This window comes from Vitis riparia, chromosome 5 (assembly GCF_004353265.1).
Source record: "Vitis riparia cultivar Riparia Gloire de Montpellier isolate 1030 chromosome 5, EGFV_Vit.rip_1.0, whole genome shotgun sequence".
Classification (NCBI taxonomy): Eukaryota; Viridiplantae; Streptophyta; class Magnoliopsida; order Vitales; family Vitaceae; genus Vitis; species Vitis riparia.
Window position 1 is genome coordinate 8,619,764 of NC_048435.1, and position 17,416 is coordinate 8,637,179.

General features: G+C 32.9%; 1 protein-coding gene across 1 annotated transcript in view; it reads left to right on the forward strand.

Moving 5' to 3' along the window:
* The window catches only part of LOC117914745, a 33,808-nt gene extending 19,908 nt beyond the window's left edge, over positions 1-13,900 (forward strand). The window contains exons 3-25 of the mRNA XM_034830201.1: positions 6,584-6,801; positions 6,873-6,978; positions 7,084-7,185; positions 7,263-7,316; positions 7,453-7,531; positions 8,330-8,477; positions 8,859-8,982; positions 9,328-9,508; positions 9,884-9,912; positions 10,136-10,284; positions 10,634-10,736; positions 10,926-11,021; positions 11,099-11,154; positions 11,252-11,375; positions 11,556-11,618; positions 11,727-11,786; positions 11,880-12,041; positions 12,307-12,380; positions 12,467-12,560; positions 12,837-12,973; positions 13,066-13,146; positions 13,443-13,548; positions 13,677-13,900. Coding sequence (XP_034686092.1) covers positions 6,584-6,801; positions 6,873-6,978; positions 7,084-7,185; positions 7,263-7,316; positions 7,453-7,531; positions 8,330-8,477; positions 8,859-8,982; positions 9,328-9,508; positions 9,884-9,912; positions 10,136-10,284; positions 10,634-10,736; positions 10,926-11,021; positions 11,099-11,154; positions 11,252-11,375; positions 11,556-11,618; positions 11,727-11,786; positions 11,880-12,041; positions 12,307-12,380; positions 12,467-12,560; positions 12,837-12,973; positions 13,066-13,146; positions 13,443-13,548; positions 13,677-13,748 — 2,418 coding nt within the window. The 3' untranslated portion in view covers positions 13,749-13,900. The remainder of the gene's footprint in view (positions 1-6,583; positions 6,802-6,872; positions 6,979-7,083; positions 7,186-7,262; positions 7,317-7,452; positions 7,532-8,329; positions 8,478-8,858; positions 8,983-9,327; positions 9,509-9,883; positions 9,913-10,135; positions 10,285-10,633; positions 10,737-10,925; positions 11,022-11,098; positions 11,155-11,251; positions 11,376-11,555; positions 11,619-11,726; positions 11,787-11,879; positions 12,042-12,306; positions 12,381-12,466; positions 12,561-12,836; positions 12,974-13,065; positions 13,147-13,442; positions 13,549-13,676) is intronic.
* The last annotated feature ends 3,516 nt before the right edge of the window (positions 13,901-17,416 follow it).

Below are 17,416 nucleotides of genomic sequence, written 5' to 3' on the forward strand. Positions count from 1 at the left end.
CACGACAACCACACCACACCACACTAAAAAACCCTAATTACAAAAGGTGGTTCCACAATGGGCTAAACGGGCCCAACAAGCCTCAGTAAATCTCCCATTAAAAAGCCATGCAATATTATTCGGGTCGGGTCGCCAAACCGAATCAAACAAAACTAGACTTCACAAAGCTCGACAAATCTCCCACTTTGAGACTAGTTTAATCACCAACATCAAACCGCTATCCTCCAAGAAACAATCCCTCATCCTTGCAACTAGTCCTCCTGTCCTCAAGCTAGAAGACCAATTGAAGCTACGCACAACTTTAACTTCTCAATAGTGACACCCTTAGTCAACATGTCTGTTGGGTTCTTAGATCCACAAATCTTCTTAAGTATTACTAGTTTATCTTCAACAAGGTAATAGATAAAGTGGTATTTTGTTTGTATATGCTTCGACTTTGAATGAAAAGCCGAATTTTTGGCAAGAAAAATTGCACTATAACTATCACTGTGTAGAATGCCCATCTCTTGCTTCTTACCCTATTCATTTAAGAAACCATGTAGCCAAATCATCTCCTTTCCAACTTCAGTTGCTGCAACATACTTAACTTTTGTAGTAGACAAAGTAACAATCTTCTGTAGATTTGAAGGCCATGATATAGTTGTACCACCTAGAGTAAAAACAAACCCAATAGTACTCTTTCTACTATCAATATCACTAGTAAAATCAACATCTACATAACGCTGAAGTTTCAAACTTGCACCTGTGAAGCAAAGACATGTATCTAATGAACCCTTTAGATATCTTAGAATCCACTTGACTGCCTTCCAATGCTGCTTTCTAGGCCTACTCATGAATCTGCTCACAACTCCCACTACATGTGCAATGTCTGGCCTTGTACACACCATAGCATATATTAAGCTGCCAATAGCTGAGGCATAAGGCACCTTGCTCATATGGTCCCTTTCTTCTTTTGTCTTCGGTGACCGTTCTTTGCTTAGTTTGAAATGACTCCCTAAGGGTGTGCTCACTGGTTTAGCTTCATTCATGTTGAACATGTTGAGAACTTTCTTCACATACTCTGACTGTGAAAACTTCAATGTACCTTTAGCCTTGTCTCTAATGATTCTCATACCAAGGATTTGCTTTGTAGCTCCCAAATCCTTCATTGCAAACTGTTTGGACAATTCCTTCTTTAGATTATTAATTTTCTTAATGCCAGACCCTGCAATAAGTATATCATCCATATACAACAGTAATATGATGTAAGAATTGTCAAAAAACTTAACATAGCAACAATGATCAACTTCACATCTCTTGAACCAATTATATGCATAAAACTGTCAAACTTCCTGTACCATTGTCTAGGAGCTTGTTTAAGGCCATACAAGCTCTTTCTCAGTTTGCAGACTAGATTTTCTTATCCCTGAATAATGAACCCTTCTGGCTGAATCATGTAAAGGTCTTCCTCCAAGTCACCATGAAGGAATGCTGTCTTCACATCTAACTGCTCACGATGTAAGTTTTCTACAACCACCATTCCCAGTACAAGTCTGATTGTTGACATCTTCACAACTGGAGAAAATATCTCTGTGTAGTCAATGCCCTCTTTCTGTTGGAACCCTTTAACAACTAATCTGGCATTGTAATGTTTGCTACCATCATGCTTATTCTTTATTCTGTATACCCATTTTTTGTGCAAAGCCTTCTTTCCTATTGACAGTTCAGTTAGTTCCCATGTCTGATTCCCCAACAAGGAATCCATATTGTGAAACCAAGGTTTGGTTAATCTTGATTTTGATGATAACAAAACAATGTTTAGAACTAATGATCATATTTCAAGTGTGATTAGGCAAGACGATTTCCAAAGTGGCAATCACAAAGACAAATCAAGGTAAGGAGAAATCATGAAGAAGAAGACCACCTCAAAGAGAAGAGTTTTTCAAGACCAAAGCTTCATAAAATCTTTTTGTAAGGTTGTTGGTGCACTAGGATTTTCATGCATTTCATTCTTTATTTATGCACCAAAATCATCCAAGAATAATATTGTTTTAAATATCTTAAGAATTGGATGATTTCATGTTTTCAACTAAAACCTTGTGTTAAATGATTTTCAAACTTGTGTTAAAAGGTTTTAAGTTGAAAAAGGTTGGGTGTTGAGCCAAAAAATGGTTCAACCGGTCGATCGATTGTGCTCGTTCAGTCGAGGACCGGTTGAGGGAGGCCAAAAAGTTTCTTTCTCTTCCAGTGGCCTTCTCTTCCCGGTCAAGGTTGAACCTCAACCGGTTAAGGTCCGGGCGAGGTCCGATTGAGGCCCAACGATCACTTGCCAAACATTAAATGCTAATGGCTAGTCAACTGGTCGACCCCTAACTCGACCGGACGAACCCCCAACGGCTAGTTTGGTTTTTTTTTTTTTTTTCTTCTAGAAAAAGGCTCCAAACTTCATTGTTTCAAGAGCTTAACCTTCCCAAATCTTTCTTGATTATATTTGAGCCTTGGAAGAGTATTTTTTAGTGCACTATTATTTCAAAACTTGCATATCTTTAGTGCACCATTCAATCCTAGCTTTTCTTGTATCATTTGAGCTTAAAGTTCTTGTGCTAGGATTCTTGAGAGATCATTTTATTTTTAAACCTTTGAAAGGAAGTTTCTCAAATGTGGGGTATCATTTGAGGGGTTGTTCAAGAGTGGGATATCTCTTGAGAAGTGTAAAGGGTGATTGGAGCCAAAAGTCTAAGAGGGTGAATTGAAACCATAATCCAATTGTATTGCTTGAAGGCTTAGTTTGGAAGCCTTGGATTAGTGGAAGCTCAAGCTCGGGATTGAAGCTAGAAGAGAGTGGATGTAGGCCGGATTGCGCCGAACCACTATAAACTCTTGTGTTTTCTTTCTCTCTTCCCTACTTTTTAATTTATATGCAATTGTCTATACATTGCTTATTATATACTTGCATATAATTGTCTCTTGCATTCACTTGTTTAAATTTGCGAAAAGAGACCATCACCCTATTCACCCCCCCCCTCTCTAGGGTGATTACCATAGGTTGGATTAGTCTAAAATTCCTAACACATCTCATCATTCATGGCTAACTCCCACTTGCTTGAATTCTCATCTTGCAAGGCTTCATCATAACACTCTGACTCACCACTATAAGTCAATAGGAGATAATTTAAAATAGGTGAATAATGCTGCGGAGGTCTAATGTTCCTAGAAGATCTGTGAACTTCAGCTATAGGTGTACTCAGATCTACCTGTGAATTTACATTCTTCTTATCTTCTTCACCCATTTTTTGGACAGTACTTTCAGTCAATTCATCTAAGTTGACAAACTCAGATTTCTTTTGATCTATCTCTGTAACATCTGACACTACAGTTGACCTGTCCTTGTACATAACCTGTTCATTAAATATCACATTTCTACTTCTGATGATTTTCCTGTTTTGTTCATCCCAAAACTTATAGCCAAATTTCTCATCACCATAGCCAATAAAAAAACATATTTTTGACTTTGCATCAAGTTTACTACGAGCATCAGAATCAATATGAACATAAGAAACACAACAAAAAACTTTTAAATGTGAAAACTTCACCTCTTTATTGCTCCAAACCTCCTTAGGAAGTTTGAACTCAATGGGAACTGGTGGTCCTCGGTTTATCAGGTAAGCTGCAGTGCTAACAACATCAACTCAAAAAGTTTTTGGTAGTCCAGCATGCAACCTTATACTTCTAGCACGCTCATTGAGAGTTTTGTTCATGCGCTCAGCCACACCATTCTACTATGGTGTCCTAGGAATGGTCTTCTCCATCCTAATTCCCTGTGCAGCACAATACTCACTAAACCCTCCATCTATGTACTTTCCTCCATTATCTGACCTCAAAATTTTACTTTCAAACATGATTCTGTCTCAAACATGGCCTTCCATTTCTTAAAAGTTTCAAATACATCATATTTATTTTTCAGAAAATAAACTCATACCTTTCTGCTTGAGTCATCAATAAAAGTGATGTAGTACCTTGAACCTCCAAGGAATACAATCGGAGAAGGCCTTCACAAATTAGTGTGTACTAGTTCCAATTTTTCAGCCTTCGGTGTCTTGCTAGTTTTCAAGAAGCTCACATTTTTTTGCTTTCCTAAGATGCAACTTTCACACATGTCAAAATCAATGGACTTCAATTCTGGTAGTTTTCCTTTTGACAACAACATCTTCATCCCTTTCTCACTCATGTGACCAAGTTTGCGGTCTCATAGGCTTGTATCAGTACTTGCATCAACAACTACAATTGTGTCTCTTGGACATGAGGTCATATATAGAATACCGATCTTCTTTCCACGAGCTAATACCCTAGTTCCCTTTGTAACCTTCTAAGTACCACTAACAAATAGTATTGCATGTCCTTCATCATCAAGTTGTCCAACAGAAATCAGATTCCTCCTCAGGTCAGGAATATGTCGAACCTTCTCCAGTAAGCAACAGACCCATTAGACAACGATATCTGGACGTCTCCCAGACCCACAACATCTAAGGCTGAACCATCAGCCAAATACACCTTACCAAAATCACCTGCAACATAATTCTGTATGATTTCTCAGTGTAGAGTGGCATGAAACGAAGCTCCTGAATCTAAAACCCAATCATCAAGTGGACTGTCTACTGCAAGAAGTAATGCATCATGTACCTCTTCTGTTATAGCATTAGCAGAATCATCTTCATTCTTCTTCTTAGGACTTTTGCATTGCCTTCTAAAGTGACCTATTTTCCCACAGTTCCAGCATTGTACTTGTCGGCCTGATATAGATTTGCTTTTGCTCCGATTAGAATTTCTGGATTTTGATCTATCCTGATTTGAATTTCTGTCATTACATCTGCCTCTTGTCTCAAGGTTTAGGGTAGAACTAGATCCTGAGGTTTCACTTGCATCTCTTCGGTGAATCTCCTCAGCCAGAATTAAATCTCGTATATCATTGTACTTGAGCTTTTCTTTTCCCGTAGAATTGCTTACTGTCATCCTCATTGCCTCCCAATTGTTTGGCAAAGAAGTCAAGACGATCAGAGCACGAATCTCATCATCAAAATCAATTTTTACAAACGACAATTGATTTGTGATTGTATTAAATTCATTCAGATGTTGTGTTACTGATGCATTCTCTGTCATCTTCAAATTGAACAATTTCTTCATCAGATACACCTTATTGTTTGCGGATGACTTTTCATACATGCCGGACAAAGCCTGCATCAGATCTGCTGTGGTATTCTCCTCTACAACATTGTATGCAACAGACCTAAACAGAGTTAACCTAATAACTCCTAGAACTTGTCTATCAAGAAGCGCCCATTCCTTAGCCTTCATACTCTCAGGTTTTGTCCCCAAAAGAGGCAAATGCAATTTCCTCCCATAGAGATAATCTTCAATCTGCATCCTCCAATACACAAAGTCTGTGAAATCGAACTTTTCTATTCCAAACGTCTTTCCTGCTTCCTCTACCATTGCTCCCACTCAAACCTAACCCTAAGCTCTGATACCAGTTGTAGGGAATTAAACCGAATTTTTAATTTGTGAGAAACAAAAAAATAGAGAAAACACACGCCAAAGAAAAACAATCACACGTACAAGACAATATTTACGTGGTTCAGCAATTTGTCTACGTTCACGGAGTTGCAGGGATATCACTATTATCAGGGAAGAATACAAAGTACAACCACAACGGCTACAATATTTTCTCTCTATATATAACACGACAACTACACCACACTAAAAAACCCTAATTACAAAAGGTGGTTTCACAATGGGCTAAACGGACCCAATAAGCCTCAATAAATCTCCCATTAAAAAGTCATGCAATATTATTCGGGTTGGGTCGTCAAACCGGATCAAACAAAACTAGACTCCACAAAGCCCGACAGATTGAGCTCTAGGTACATGAGATTTATATTTGAGTGTTTGGACTAAATACATTTTGTCACCCTTACTTTGAAATTTTATCAAATTCTTTGCCTATGCTTCTGGTTATTTGTTTGGTTTTTTTTTTCTTTTTTTCTTTCACTCAAGGTTAGCCTTAACACATTAAAAACATCCGACGATGCAATAGCAGCCACTGCACCAACTTCTTCTGTCACTAAACCCACATCATATGCCCCTAAGTTTATGTTCATTAACAATCTAGCTTCTTTATTTTACTATTATTAATTAATGAACTAGTGGAATACGTGGCAACTTTGCCCACTCCATTACCATCATTTGTTCTCTCACACTCAATGGCAAGGTAGTAGTAGACCCTATCATAATTAAATGCTGAAAAGATTCAAAATTAATTTCACATGTGGAATTACTAAAATGAACTTAATTAACTAAAAATTTGATTATTGATTTCTAATTTAATTGTCCTCCCAAGTCTCATGAACAACTTCATAGATCAAACGACTTTCTTTGCAAATCATCTGATTATTTTAAACTAAAAGTCTGATAAAATAATTCAGAAATCTGATTCAAATTCAGCAAAGTTCATACTGTAAAAGATGAACCTTCGTTGTTTGAACATTCCGCTATCCTTTTAACATGTTGGGTTGTTGACAATGGAAAAATACTGGGTTATGGATAGCAGGTAACATATCCAAATATGATGGAGTTCTTTGAGACTCTTGGGATAGATATGGAGCTATCAGCCATGTCCTTTGCAGTGAGCTTAGATGAAGGGCGAGGCTGCGAGTGGGGCAGCCGAAATGGTTTATCAAGTTTGTTTGCACAGAGGAAGAACATACTGAATCCATATTTTTGGCAAATGATTGGAGAAATGATCAAGTTTAAGGATGATGTTCTCAAGTAAGTGATTCTCCCTCCACCTCACAAATGTGGTTGGATTGATGTAACATTCGTTTTTGGTGTTTTGCAAGGTACCTTGAAGAGCTTGAGAACAACCCCGACATTGATCGGAACCAGACCTTGGGGGACTTCATAAAGTGTCATGGTTACTCAGAGTTATTCCAGAAGGCTTATCTTGTGAGATCGCTGAAGCATTGTACTCTGTCACATCTTTGATTTTTAAGTTAATAGTAGTCATTAACTCTTAACTAGGAGAATGATCATAATAATGGATTGCAATAGGTCCCGATATGTGCTTCAATTTGGTCCTGCCCGGCAGAAGGAGTAATGAGTTTCTCGGCCTTTTTGGTTCTTTCATTTTGCCGCAACCACCATCTCCATCAGGTTCATTTCGTTGCCGTCATACTATTTGCGTCAAACTTAAATGCAGGTTTTTCGTTATGTATTGATTTTCTGTGCAGCTCTTTGGGCGCCCACAGTGGCTCACTGTCAAGTGTTCTCATTATGTTAATAAGGTGATGAATTCTTACCTTTGAAGTGCCAAAAATTGGTTTACTTTACCCCATATATGAGTTGCTTTTCACAACATTTATGCTAAGGCCTAAGGGCTGTTGAGACTTGAAATTAAGAGATGATTACATTGGGATACAGGTCAGAGAAGAGCTAGAAAGTAAAGGTTGTCAAATAAGAACTGCTTGTGAGGTTGTCTCTGTTTCAACAACGGATGATGGTGTGTGTTAACACTTACAATCTTTATTTATTTCATTTCCTCTGTTTTTTTTTTTCTACCAATTGGAAATACACCCAAGGACAAGAAATTTGAACCATGCACTTGCCAGGATTTGTTACATTTTAATGATAATGGACGACTGGGATGTCTTATCAATGAATAAGTCTTCAAACCACTCTGATTCTCTTCTTGTAGACTTATATCCCTATATTTTAAAAGGTTAAAGACGGTCTTTGAGATATTTTACCTAAATAAGGTGAGACAGACGGCTCAAAACAAAAACAAAGGATAAGTAAGATGATGATTACATATGAATTGAACCAGTACAATAACTAAAAACTTCCTTATTCTTTTCAAATCTCTTTTTCTCCTTCCATTTGAAGGGTTAATTTGAAATCAAATAAGTCTTTATTTTGTAAAAGATATAATTCCTAGAAACTCTTGGCTCAAGCCTTAAGCCTCAATAACCTTTTGAAATACTGCTACATCCTACCAACTATCGGGCTTTTATTCGGTCCCAAGTGAACTAGATTATGTGACAGACAAGAAAATCCAACTTAATGCAAGTATATTACACTTGCTAAAGGTAACAGACAAGGAAACTGAAAGACAAAATCAAGAAACAATATTGTAGCCTTGGTGTACTGTAAATGACCAACATTGGCTATACGACATTTTACTGTGCTGTCTTCTCATAATTCACTTGTATTATTTTTCTCTCAAGTTTCAGATTGTTCGCATTTTTTAACGTCAAAGCTGTGAATTTTATGCTAATGGTAGATGTAAGAGTTCTTGCAGGTTGCACTATATTTTGTGGAGATGGCTCACAAGAAATGCATGATGGGTGCATAATGGCTGTCCATGCCCCTGATGCCTTGAACATATTAGGAAACAAGGCAACATTTGATGAAATGAGAGTACTCGGTGCCTTCCAATATGTCTCTAGGTAAGGTCTTTCTTTAACATTCATTGTTGATTATGCTTCCTATTTCCTTATGTAAATTCCATTATAGGAGGAATACATAGCAATAACTAGTAAAATGTATTTTGTCTACTTACCGACAAAATGAAGGAATGCTTATTTGTTTTTAAATCTTAATACTGTATGCATGAGTCAAAGGTTGATAACTGCTACCTTTCAGCCCTTAGGATTCTTGTTGTGTACTTTAGATTTGATAGATGTTCACTCTCTGATACTTTACTAGTTTGAATGTTTTGTGGGCTTCTTTTAGTTTTTAAGAAATGATCTAAAGGAGATGACATAAATATATTCTCCTTTTTTTTTAAAATTAAATGCTGAATCATTCTTTTAACTATCTATTGGCAGTGATATTTTCCTTCATCGTGACAAAAATTTCATGCCCCAAAACCCAGCAGCATGGAGCGCTTGGAATTTTCTTGGAACCATAGAGAACAAAGTATGCTTGTCATACTGGCTCAATGTGCTTCAGGTTCGTCCCATATTCACTTTTGTGTGAACTGATTTTGTACTTCTTTCAGCAATTGTTTTTAGAGATATGGACCCTGATTCTATGGGGACTTGTTGCATTGAGTATGCATGATAGCCATTAAATGGTGATAGAAAGGTCAGGTTCTACTAAAGGACTCATCATGTTCAATTCAATCTATATTTAGAAGTTATGAAAAAGTAATCACCAAGAAGTTGGATGATTTGTACATAGAATCCAACTTAACATACTAATAGCTTCGAGTGCCATTAAATTAACCGTCTGCATGAAAGAGTTGCCATTCTGCAGCTAACAGGTCTGATCAGCCTAAAATATTTGAAAATGCAGAACATCGACCAGACAAGTCTACCTTTTCTTGTGACCCTTAATCCCTCTCATACACCAGATCATACCTTGCTGAAGTGGTCAACAAGCCATCCAGTCCCATCAGTTGCTGCATCAAAAGCTTCACTTGAGCTTGATCATATTCAGGGGAAGAGGGGAATATGGTTTTGTGGAGCATACCAGGGTGCGCTTTTTTTCCTTTGGAAAAATATCTATGCATATGGCATCTTTATATCTAAAGAAACAAATTGATTTGCCTCCCATTATCTTTCTCTTTCATTGTGGAGCATGTTTATATAGGAATTTGGTTACTGTGCTGGTATTGAATTGAAGGTAAAAATTACAAAATTTTAATAGACTAGAAACTGCATAATGTAAATTTAAGGTTTAGTTCATTTGCTGTTCATGTCCAGGAAAACGTCTGGATATGATTTTAAATGATACATGTTTTGAACATTTTTCCCACAAAGGATACCATCTTTAATTTTTAGTTCTTGAAATCTGGAGTAGTGTCTTATTTATATTCTCACTTGAGGATGTTTTCTTATATTTCTTTCAGGTTATGGCTTCCATGAGGATGGATTAAAGGTAGATATTAGTGCTTACTGATATGAATATATATATACACACATATATAATGGTTCTAAGATCCTGTGGAATTATTCACAAAAGTTGTATAAGGGATATTACCTCTGAAGAAAGATGGTTAAACTATAATTTGTTTTTTGAGGCCTTTATGTTACTCTATTTTTTAAAATAAACTTGATGAGTGGTGGAATTTCACTCACAAGTTAAGCATCCTTGTTCACAGGCTGGGATGGTTGCTGCACACAGTATGCTTGGAAAAGGTTGTGCTGTCCTAAACAACCCAAAACATATGGTACCTTCTTTACTAGAAACAGGGGCGCGACTTTTTGTCACTAGGTTTCTTGGACATTATATCTCTACAGGCTGTTTAATGTGAGTTCACATACATATATATGTTTTCTTCATATGGTTTTCCAAATTGTCATTTATAATGCCCTCTTTCTTGTTCAAATAATACTTCAAATTTTCTGCTTGCTGCTCAGATTTTACTTTAAATACTTGAGTTGCTTATTGCTATTCATATTTCCGTAGAACTTGAAGTTTCATCACAGGATTGGATAGCTTTGTTATTTGTCTTCATTCCACCTGATTGAACTATATTAGTGTGATCTTTTATTTAAAATGACTCTTATCTCTGCTTGCTCCCAGTTCATTTTGTTCTGTTATTTGTTTAAATTCGAACTTTCAATGGTGATAATTCATGTTCTTTGTTGAACCACAGTTTATTGGAGGAAGGAGGCACGATTTATACCTTTAAAGGATCAGGGAAGAAATGCCTTCTGAAAGTTGCTCTAAAGATTCACAATCCTCAGTTTTACTGGAAGGAATGTACCCTTATTTTATATTTGAGATTTTCTCTTAAATGTGGATCACATGCAACACTGTGATGAGGCTGAAGGATAAGCCAAGAAAAGGGTTTTTTTTTTTTCTTATTTTTTTTTCTCTTGGTACAATCATATTGTTCTATAGACAAAATTATCACCACAATTGAACAACACTTGCATTCTGTACAGATTGCTACACAGGCTGATTTAGGCCTTGCAGATGCATATATCAATGGAGATTTTTCTCTTGTTGATAAAGACGAAGGGCTTCAAAGTCTTTTCATGGTAACACAATTGACGTGATTTCATTTATAAGCAATTTCACTTCCAGAGATTCAGCTTGCCTGAATTCAATTTTGCAGATTTTTATTGCCAACAGAGATTTGGATTCTTCTCTCTCAAGATTAAACAAGAAAAGGTACTTTATTATTAGTAGATTAGCTAGAATGTGAAATTGTTATTGGTACTCTACTGAATGTTTTTCACATTTATCATCCACTCCCTGTTTGCTTTAGGGGGTGGTGGACACCATTGTTTTTCACAGCTGGAATAGCATCTGCAAAGTACTACTTCCAGCATGTTTCAAGGCAAAATACTCTTACACAAGCTCGGAGGAATGTCTCCCGCCATTATGATCTTGTAAGAGAAATTAACCTTCCAATTCCTAATTTTTATTCACTGCTCAAAGGAGGTTTGCAAACATCTGCATGTGTAATATTTCATGTTAACAAAATTTAAAGAAAGCATGTGGTTTTCATAGTTATACTTTATGGATACATGAAGTGTAAGCTTACAACTTGTCTTTGTTTTTGTCTCTAGAGTAATGAAGTCTTTTCTCTGTTCTTGGATGAGACAATGACTTACTCTTGTGCAGTATTCAAGGTTCAGATTCTTTTTATTTGAACTTAATTATTCATGAAATCGGATTTCTTCATGTGAGACTGTTTCTAACTAATAATATATTCATGTCCATGCTAAATCAATTGATAGACGGAAGGTGAAGACTTGAAAGTAGCACAGCTGAGGAAAATCTCTCTTCTCATTGAAAAAGTGAGTCTTTTCTGCAACAACTAAATGAATTTTGAATTGATTTTCTTGCCATGCTAAATTAATTCTCTGTGTTTTCCCATCTAACCAACCTAGGCAAGAATTGATAAGAAGCATGAAGTTTTAGAGATTGGTTGTGGTTGGGGAAGTTTAGCTATTGAAGTCGTGAAACAAACTGGATGTAAATACACTGGCATCACTCCATCTAAGGAGCAGCTGAAATTTGCAGAAATGAAAGTGAAGGAAGCTGGCCTTCAGGTAAAATTGATGAACATAATAGAGCAAGAGTTGAATTTGATACATTGAGATTCCTTTCAGATTGCTTCCTCTGTTGCATCAAATGCCTGCAAAGGGCTAAAAACACATCAATTGATCACTTCAGTTTATTCTCAGAACCTTATTTCATACAAGATACTCTTGGTGCATGTCTCTAGCTGTTTGTGCTTGTTTCTTTTCACTCCACTTTACAACATGTAGTTGTATCTTTAGAGTATACTTGTAATAAGTCTAGCTATTCTTCCAGGACAACATAAGATTTCTCCTTTGCGACTATCGCCAATTGCCCAATTCCTATAAATATGACAGAATTATATCTTGGTGAGTTCCTTCACTGCAATTTGTATCAGGATCAGATGATAGTATTTGAGGCCATTACAATTTTTTAACTGATGAATGTTTTACAGTGGGATGCTAGAATCTGTGGGGCATGAGTATATGGAGGAGTTTTTTGGTTGTTGTGAGTCAGTATTGGCAGAAGATGGGCTTTTTGTCCTGCAGGTATTGATAATTTGATTTCAACATAGAAGGTTATCAATGTTTTGGGGTGAACCGAATTTTAGTAATTTTTCTCATGAACCCAATTTTGGAAATGGGAGTGAAATACATTCTCTAGTTGATTTTCTTTGCTGGGAATAGCAAAAGTAATTATTCTGCAGATATCAATATGGAAGGCTGGGGTTTAATTATACTGGGGTTTAAAAATGTCATTCTTCCTATAAAGTTAAATGTTATTTTCCCACAACTGAGGATGTTTGATTTTTCATTTTTCCTTAGTTCATATCGATCCCGGATGAAAGGTACGATGAGTATAGAAGAAGCTCAGATTTTATAAAGGAATACATTTTCCCTGGTGGATGCTTGCCTTCATTAAGTAGAGTAACAACAGCCATGGCCACTGCATCAAGACTCTGGTAAAAACTATTCATCAAGATTTTATAAAGGAATTATTCATCTTTCTTCAACTTTCTGGAAAAATTAATCTAAGAGAGTGGTATAAATGCAGTGTGGAGCATCTGGAAAACATAGGAATACACTATTACCAGACACTGAGACATTGGAGGAAAAATTTCTTAGAGAATCAGAGGTAAGACCGTAAGAAACAGCAACTCTACACTGCAAAGAAGTATTATGTGCAGCAATTATTGAATCAAGAATCCTCCATCTTCCAGTAAATAGGTTTTCTGAATATAAATTACCAAAATGAAACATTTGATCAAAAGGATTCTGAGCACATGCTCTTGGAAGAAGACAAATCAAAACTTACCATTGGACATTATTTTCAAGTTATTTCATATTTGTAGCTTATTGGGTATTATAAATGAAAATGGTTTTTTGGGCAGTTAAAATTAATGTTGGGGGCATTTTTGGTGTGTGGTGCAGCAAAATTACAGAGCTTGGATTCAATGAGAAGTTCATAAGGACATGGGAATATTATTTTGATTATTGTGCAGCTGGTTTTAAAACTCGCACTCTGGGCGATTATCAGGTACCTCTCTACACAATTACACTCAGCTTTTGTCTTTAACTTTGGGTTTGGATCAGCAAAAATTCATAATATTAAAATAGCATTTGTTCCAAAAAAATCACACTCGTAGGCTTTTCCTGTAACTGCAGATTGTATTCTCACGCCCTGGCAATGCCACTGCATTTAGCGATCCATACAAAAGTGTGGTGTCACCTTATTGACGCTGTTCAATCATCCACTAAGCCGGGTTGCATTGTGGCTCCTCATTTCAATTTTTTAATCTTGTCTGAGGGTGTGTTTAGTATGTTTGAATACAAATGATAATAAAGATAAATTACAATGCCATGTAAAATAGAAAAATCAAAATTTTGATAAGATTGAATTTTGATTTCCATGAAATGAATGTTTCATTCATATTCACATTTTGATAATAAAGAAAATGAAGTTTCTATTTTCGCTTAATTTTCTATATATTCACATTTTCTAACATTTTAAATATATCTTCTATAATTTAAAGAAATGAATATATTTTTAGAATAATAAGATGATGTTTTGTAAATCAACTTAATCACTTAATATAAGTCATCAAACACATTAAGTTTGTTTTAGTAAAATAACTTAATAATATTCCGACTTAAGGTTCAAAATGAGTTAAAGTCATAAGTCATTAAATAAATTAAATATTTTTGTAAAATAAGTTCATATTATAATTTGAAGTTAAAAATGACTTAATAATAAATTAAAATAATTAACTTTTTAAAAATTTGAAACATTCTTTGCCTTAGTAGCCTATGTCACTTTCTTCCCTTATAATTTTATCTTAACCACATTGCTTAATAGTAATGATAATAAATATGCCAATTTAATAATTTTAAAAAAATTAAATCAATTCTATGTTTAGTCTTAAAAGGTGTATGATAAATCAACAAAATGACTTAAACTACTAATAACTAATAAGTTTTAAATCAATATTTTTTTTAACTTGAAGTTATTTTAAGCCATTAAGCATCTTCACAAATGATTACTAAAACTTAATACTTAATAATTGATTATTTAAAAAGATTTGAAGTTAAATTAGACTAAAATAATTAAATCATATTAAATTATTAAAATCATTTTTAACCTTAAATTGCAATACTAATTTATTTTATAAAATATATTTTATATATTTAATAACTTAAATTAAATCATTAAATTGATTTATTAAATACTTTCTAAATGTTATCCATTCTCATGAAAGTATTAATTTTTTTTTTTACTTAGGTTATATTTTAATATCCTTTGTCCTTTTTCCTTTTTATTTTTAAAAATATATGAAATATAGAAATTTATTAAAATTTTAATGAAGTGTGAGGTATTTTCAAGTACACAAGACAAGTTTTGTATGTATAAAGTTTCTATTTTTAAAATTAAACTTAGTTTATGTTTGTTTACTAGAAAGTATAAAGAAAAGAAAACAAGTGGTAAGAAAAATAATTTTATCAGATTTGATTTTACCATAAAAAATATAAAAAATATAATAAAAATTTTTCAAAAATTTAGGGCTCGTTTGGTGGTATTTTTTAAAATTTGTTTTTAAAAATTGTTTTCAAAATAGAGAACAAAAAAAAAACAGTTTTTTTAGGATTTTTTAAAAACTAAAGTGTTTGGCAACATGTTTTAAAAATACTATTTTAAAACAAAAAACAAAAAGCTTGTTTGAATGAAAGAATTTGTGTTGTTTTAAAAAAAATAATATATTACTTTTATTTTATAAAATTAATATATAATAATATGAAATGAAATTCAAGTTAAGTCTTATTAAAAAATAAAAATTAAATCCACAATTATGTATGAGTTAAAAATAAATATTTTTTTAATTATGAAACAATTTTTTTTATTGTAGTGAAACAAAATTTTCTATAAAATAAAAATAATTTTAATATTCATTTTTAATACAAGTCAATTAAGTACTTTAATTTTTATTTTTTATTTTTTGTTTGATCATGATTGTTTATGTTTTTATTTTAGAAACTTTTTTTAAGTTAAAGAATCAAAAAAATTTTTTTAATGCTTTATAAAATTAAGGATATTTGGTAAGTTATTATTATATAAAGGATTTTAAAAAAAAAAACAAAAATACTTGTTCCAATGAATTAATTTTTTTTTATAAATATTTTAACTTTGCAAAAACATTTTAAATTCAATTTATATAATATTAATTGATTAAATTTAAGTGAAGTCTTATTGAAAATGAAAATAATTTTGTAATTATAAATAAATTAAAAAATATATAGTTTTTAGTAAAACATGAATAGTAATATTATAATAAAATGATAAATTATATTTTTAGTAGAAAATATACTATTTTATTATATGTTAGAAAAAAAATTATTATATTAAAAAATTAATAGACTAGTTAACAAATCCAAGATATTAAGTCTTGTTTAATTTGGAATTAATTTGCCTAGCAAAAAAAATCAAAATATAATAATTTCACGTAGAAGATAAATAATAGAAAGTATGTTTTTCTATTATTTTTAAAAATTGATGAAAACAATTTTATTTGTTCTTTAAAAATTGTTCTCTATTTCACTTTATTTTTAAAAATTGAAAACAAAAAACAATAACCAAACAGTACTATGAATTTTTTAAAACTGTTTTCTTTAAAAATAGAAAATTATTTTTAAAACTTCGCCAAATAGGCCCTTAGATATTTTAAAATTATTTAATATTTACATAAAGAAAGAGAAATAAGTAAAATGGGTTTAAAGAAACATATAAAAATAATTTATTAAATTTAAAATTATTTTTAATTTCTTTTACTTTTTTTTTTTTTCTAGTTTCCTTCTATTTCTTCCCTCAAATTTCTTGATAATCAAACATAGCCTTATAAAATTTCAGTACTATTTAACATTAGTTGGATTTTATTTAATTTCTATTTTTAAAAATAAAAATAAAAATAAATTTTATATAAAAAATGATAACATTTATATAAAATATATACATTTATTTTATATTCTTAAAAATTATTTTTAAAATGTGAAATAAAAAAAAATTAATATCTTGATTTTTTTTAAAATATTTTTAAAATAAGTCTAAAAGAAATTCTGTTAAAATAAAAAATATATTGAAATGAAATCTTATTTTTCTTTTCTTAATTTTCAAAAGTAAAGAAGTAATGATTTTCTTTTCTTAATTTTCAAAAGTAGAGAAGTAATGAAACTTTTCTTCTTCTTCTTCTTCTTCTTCTCTCTTTTTTCTATTTTTTTCCTTCTTTTTTACATTTTATTTTTAAAATGTGAAATAATAAAAAAATTAATATCTTGTTTTTTTAAAAAATATTTTTAAAATAAGTCGAAAAAATTTCTGTTAAAAATAAGAAATAAAAAATACATTGAAACAAAATCTTATTTTTCTTTTCTTAATTTTCAAAAGCGGAGAAGTAATGAAACTCTTCTTCTTCTTCCTCTTCTTCTTCTCCTCTCTCTCTCTCTCTCTCTCTCTCTCTCTCTCTTTTTCCTTCTTTTTGACCATTCTAATTGACCATTGTAAAACTGTGGAGCTAGCTGCCTAATCAGCGAGGCTCGTTTTCAAGATGAAAAGGAGTGATGCTTATGGGTTCAGCACTGAGCCACGTTGCCTTCAAACTAGCCGCAATCCTGCAGCAACCCCACAACTACAACATGTGGACATTATTCTTATGGCAGGAGATGAGACAGACTTTATTTATTGAAATTTGGTTTTTTCTTTTTGTCATTTTGTATGAAAAGTTACCTACTTTTGGATGTTTCTGCAGGTGGGAGGATGGCTTGGGGGATTGGAAAAAAAATAAAATACACACAAATATTTCTCTTAAATTTAATAGTGACTTCCCACATCCAAAACAAGGATGACCTAATTTTACAAA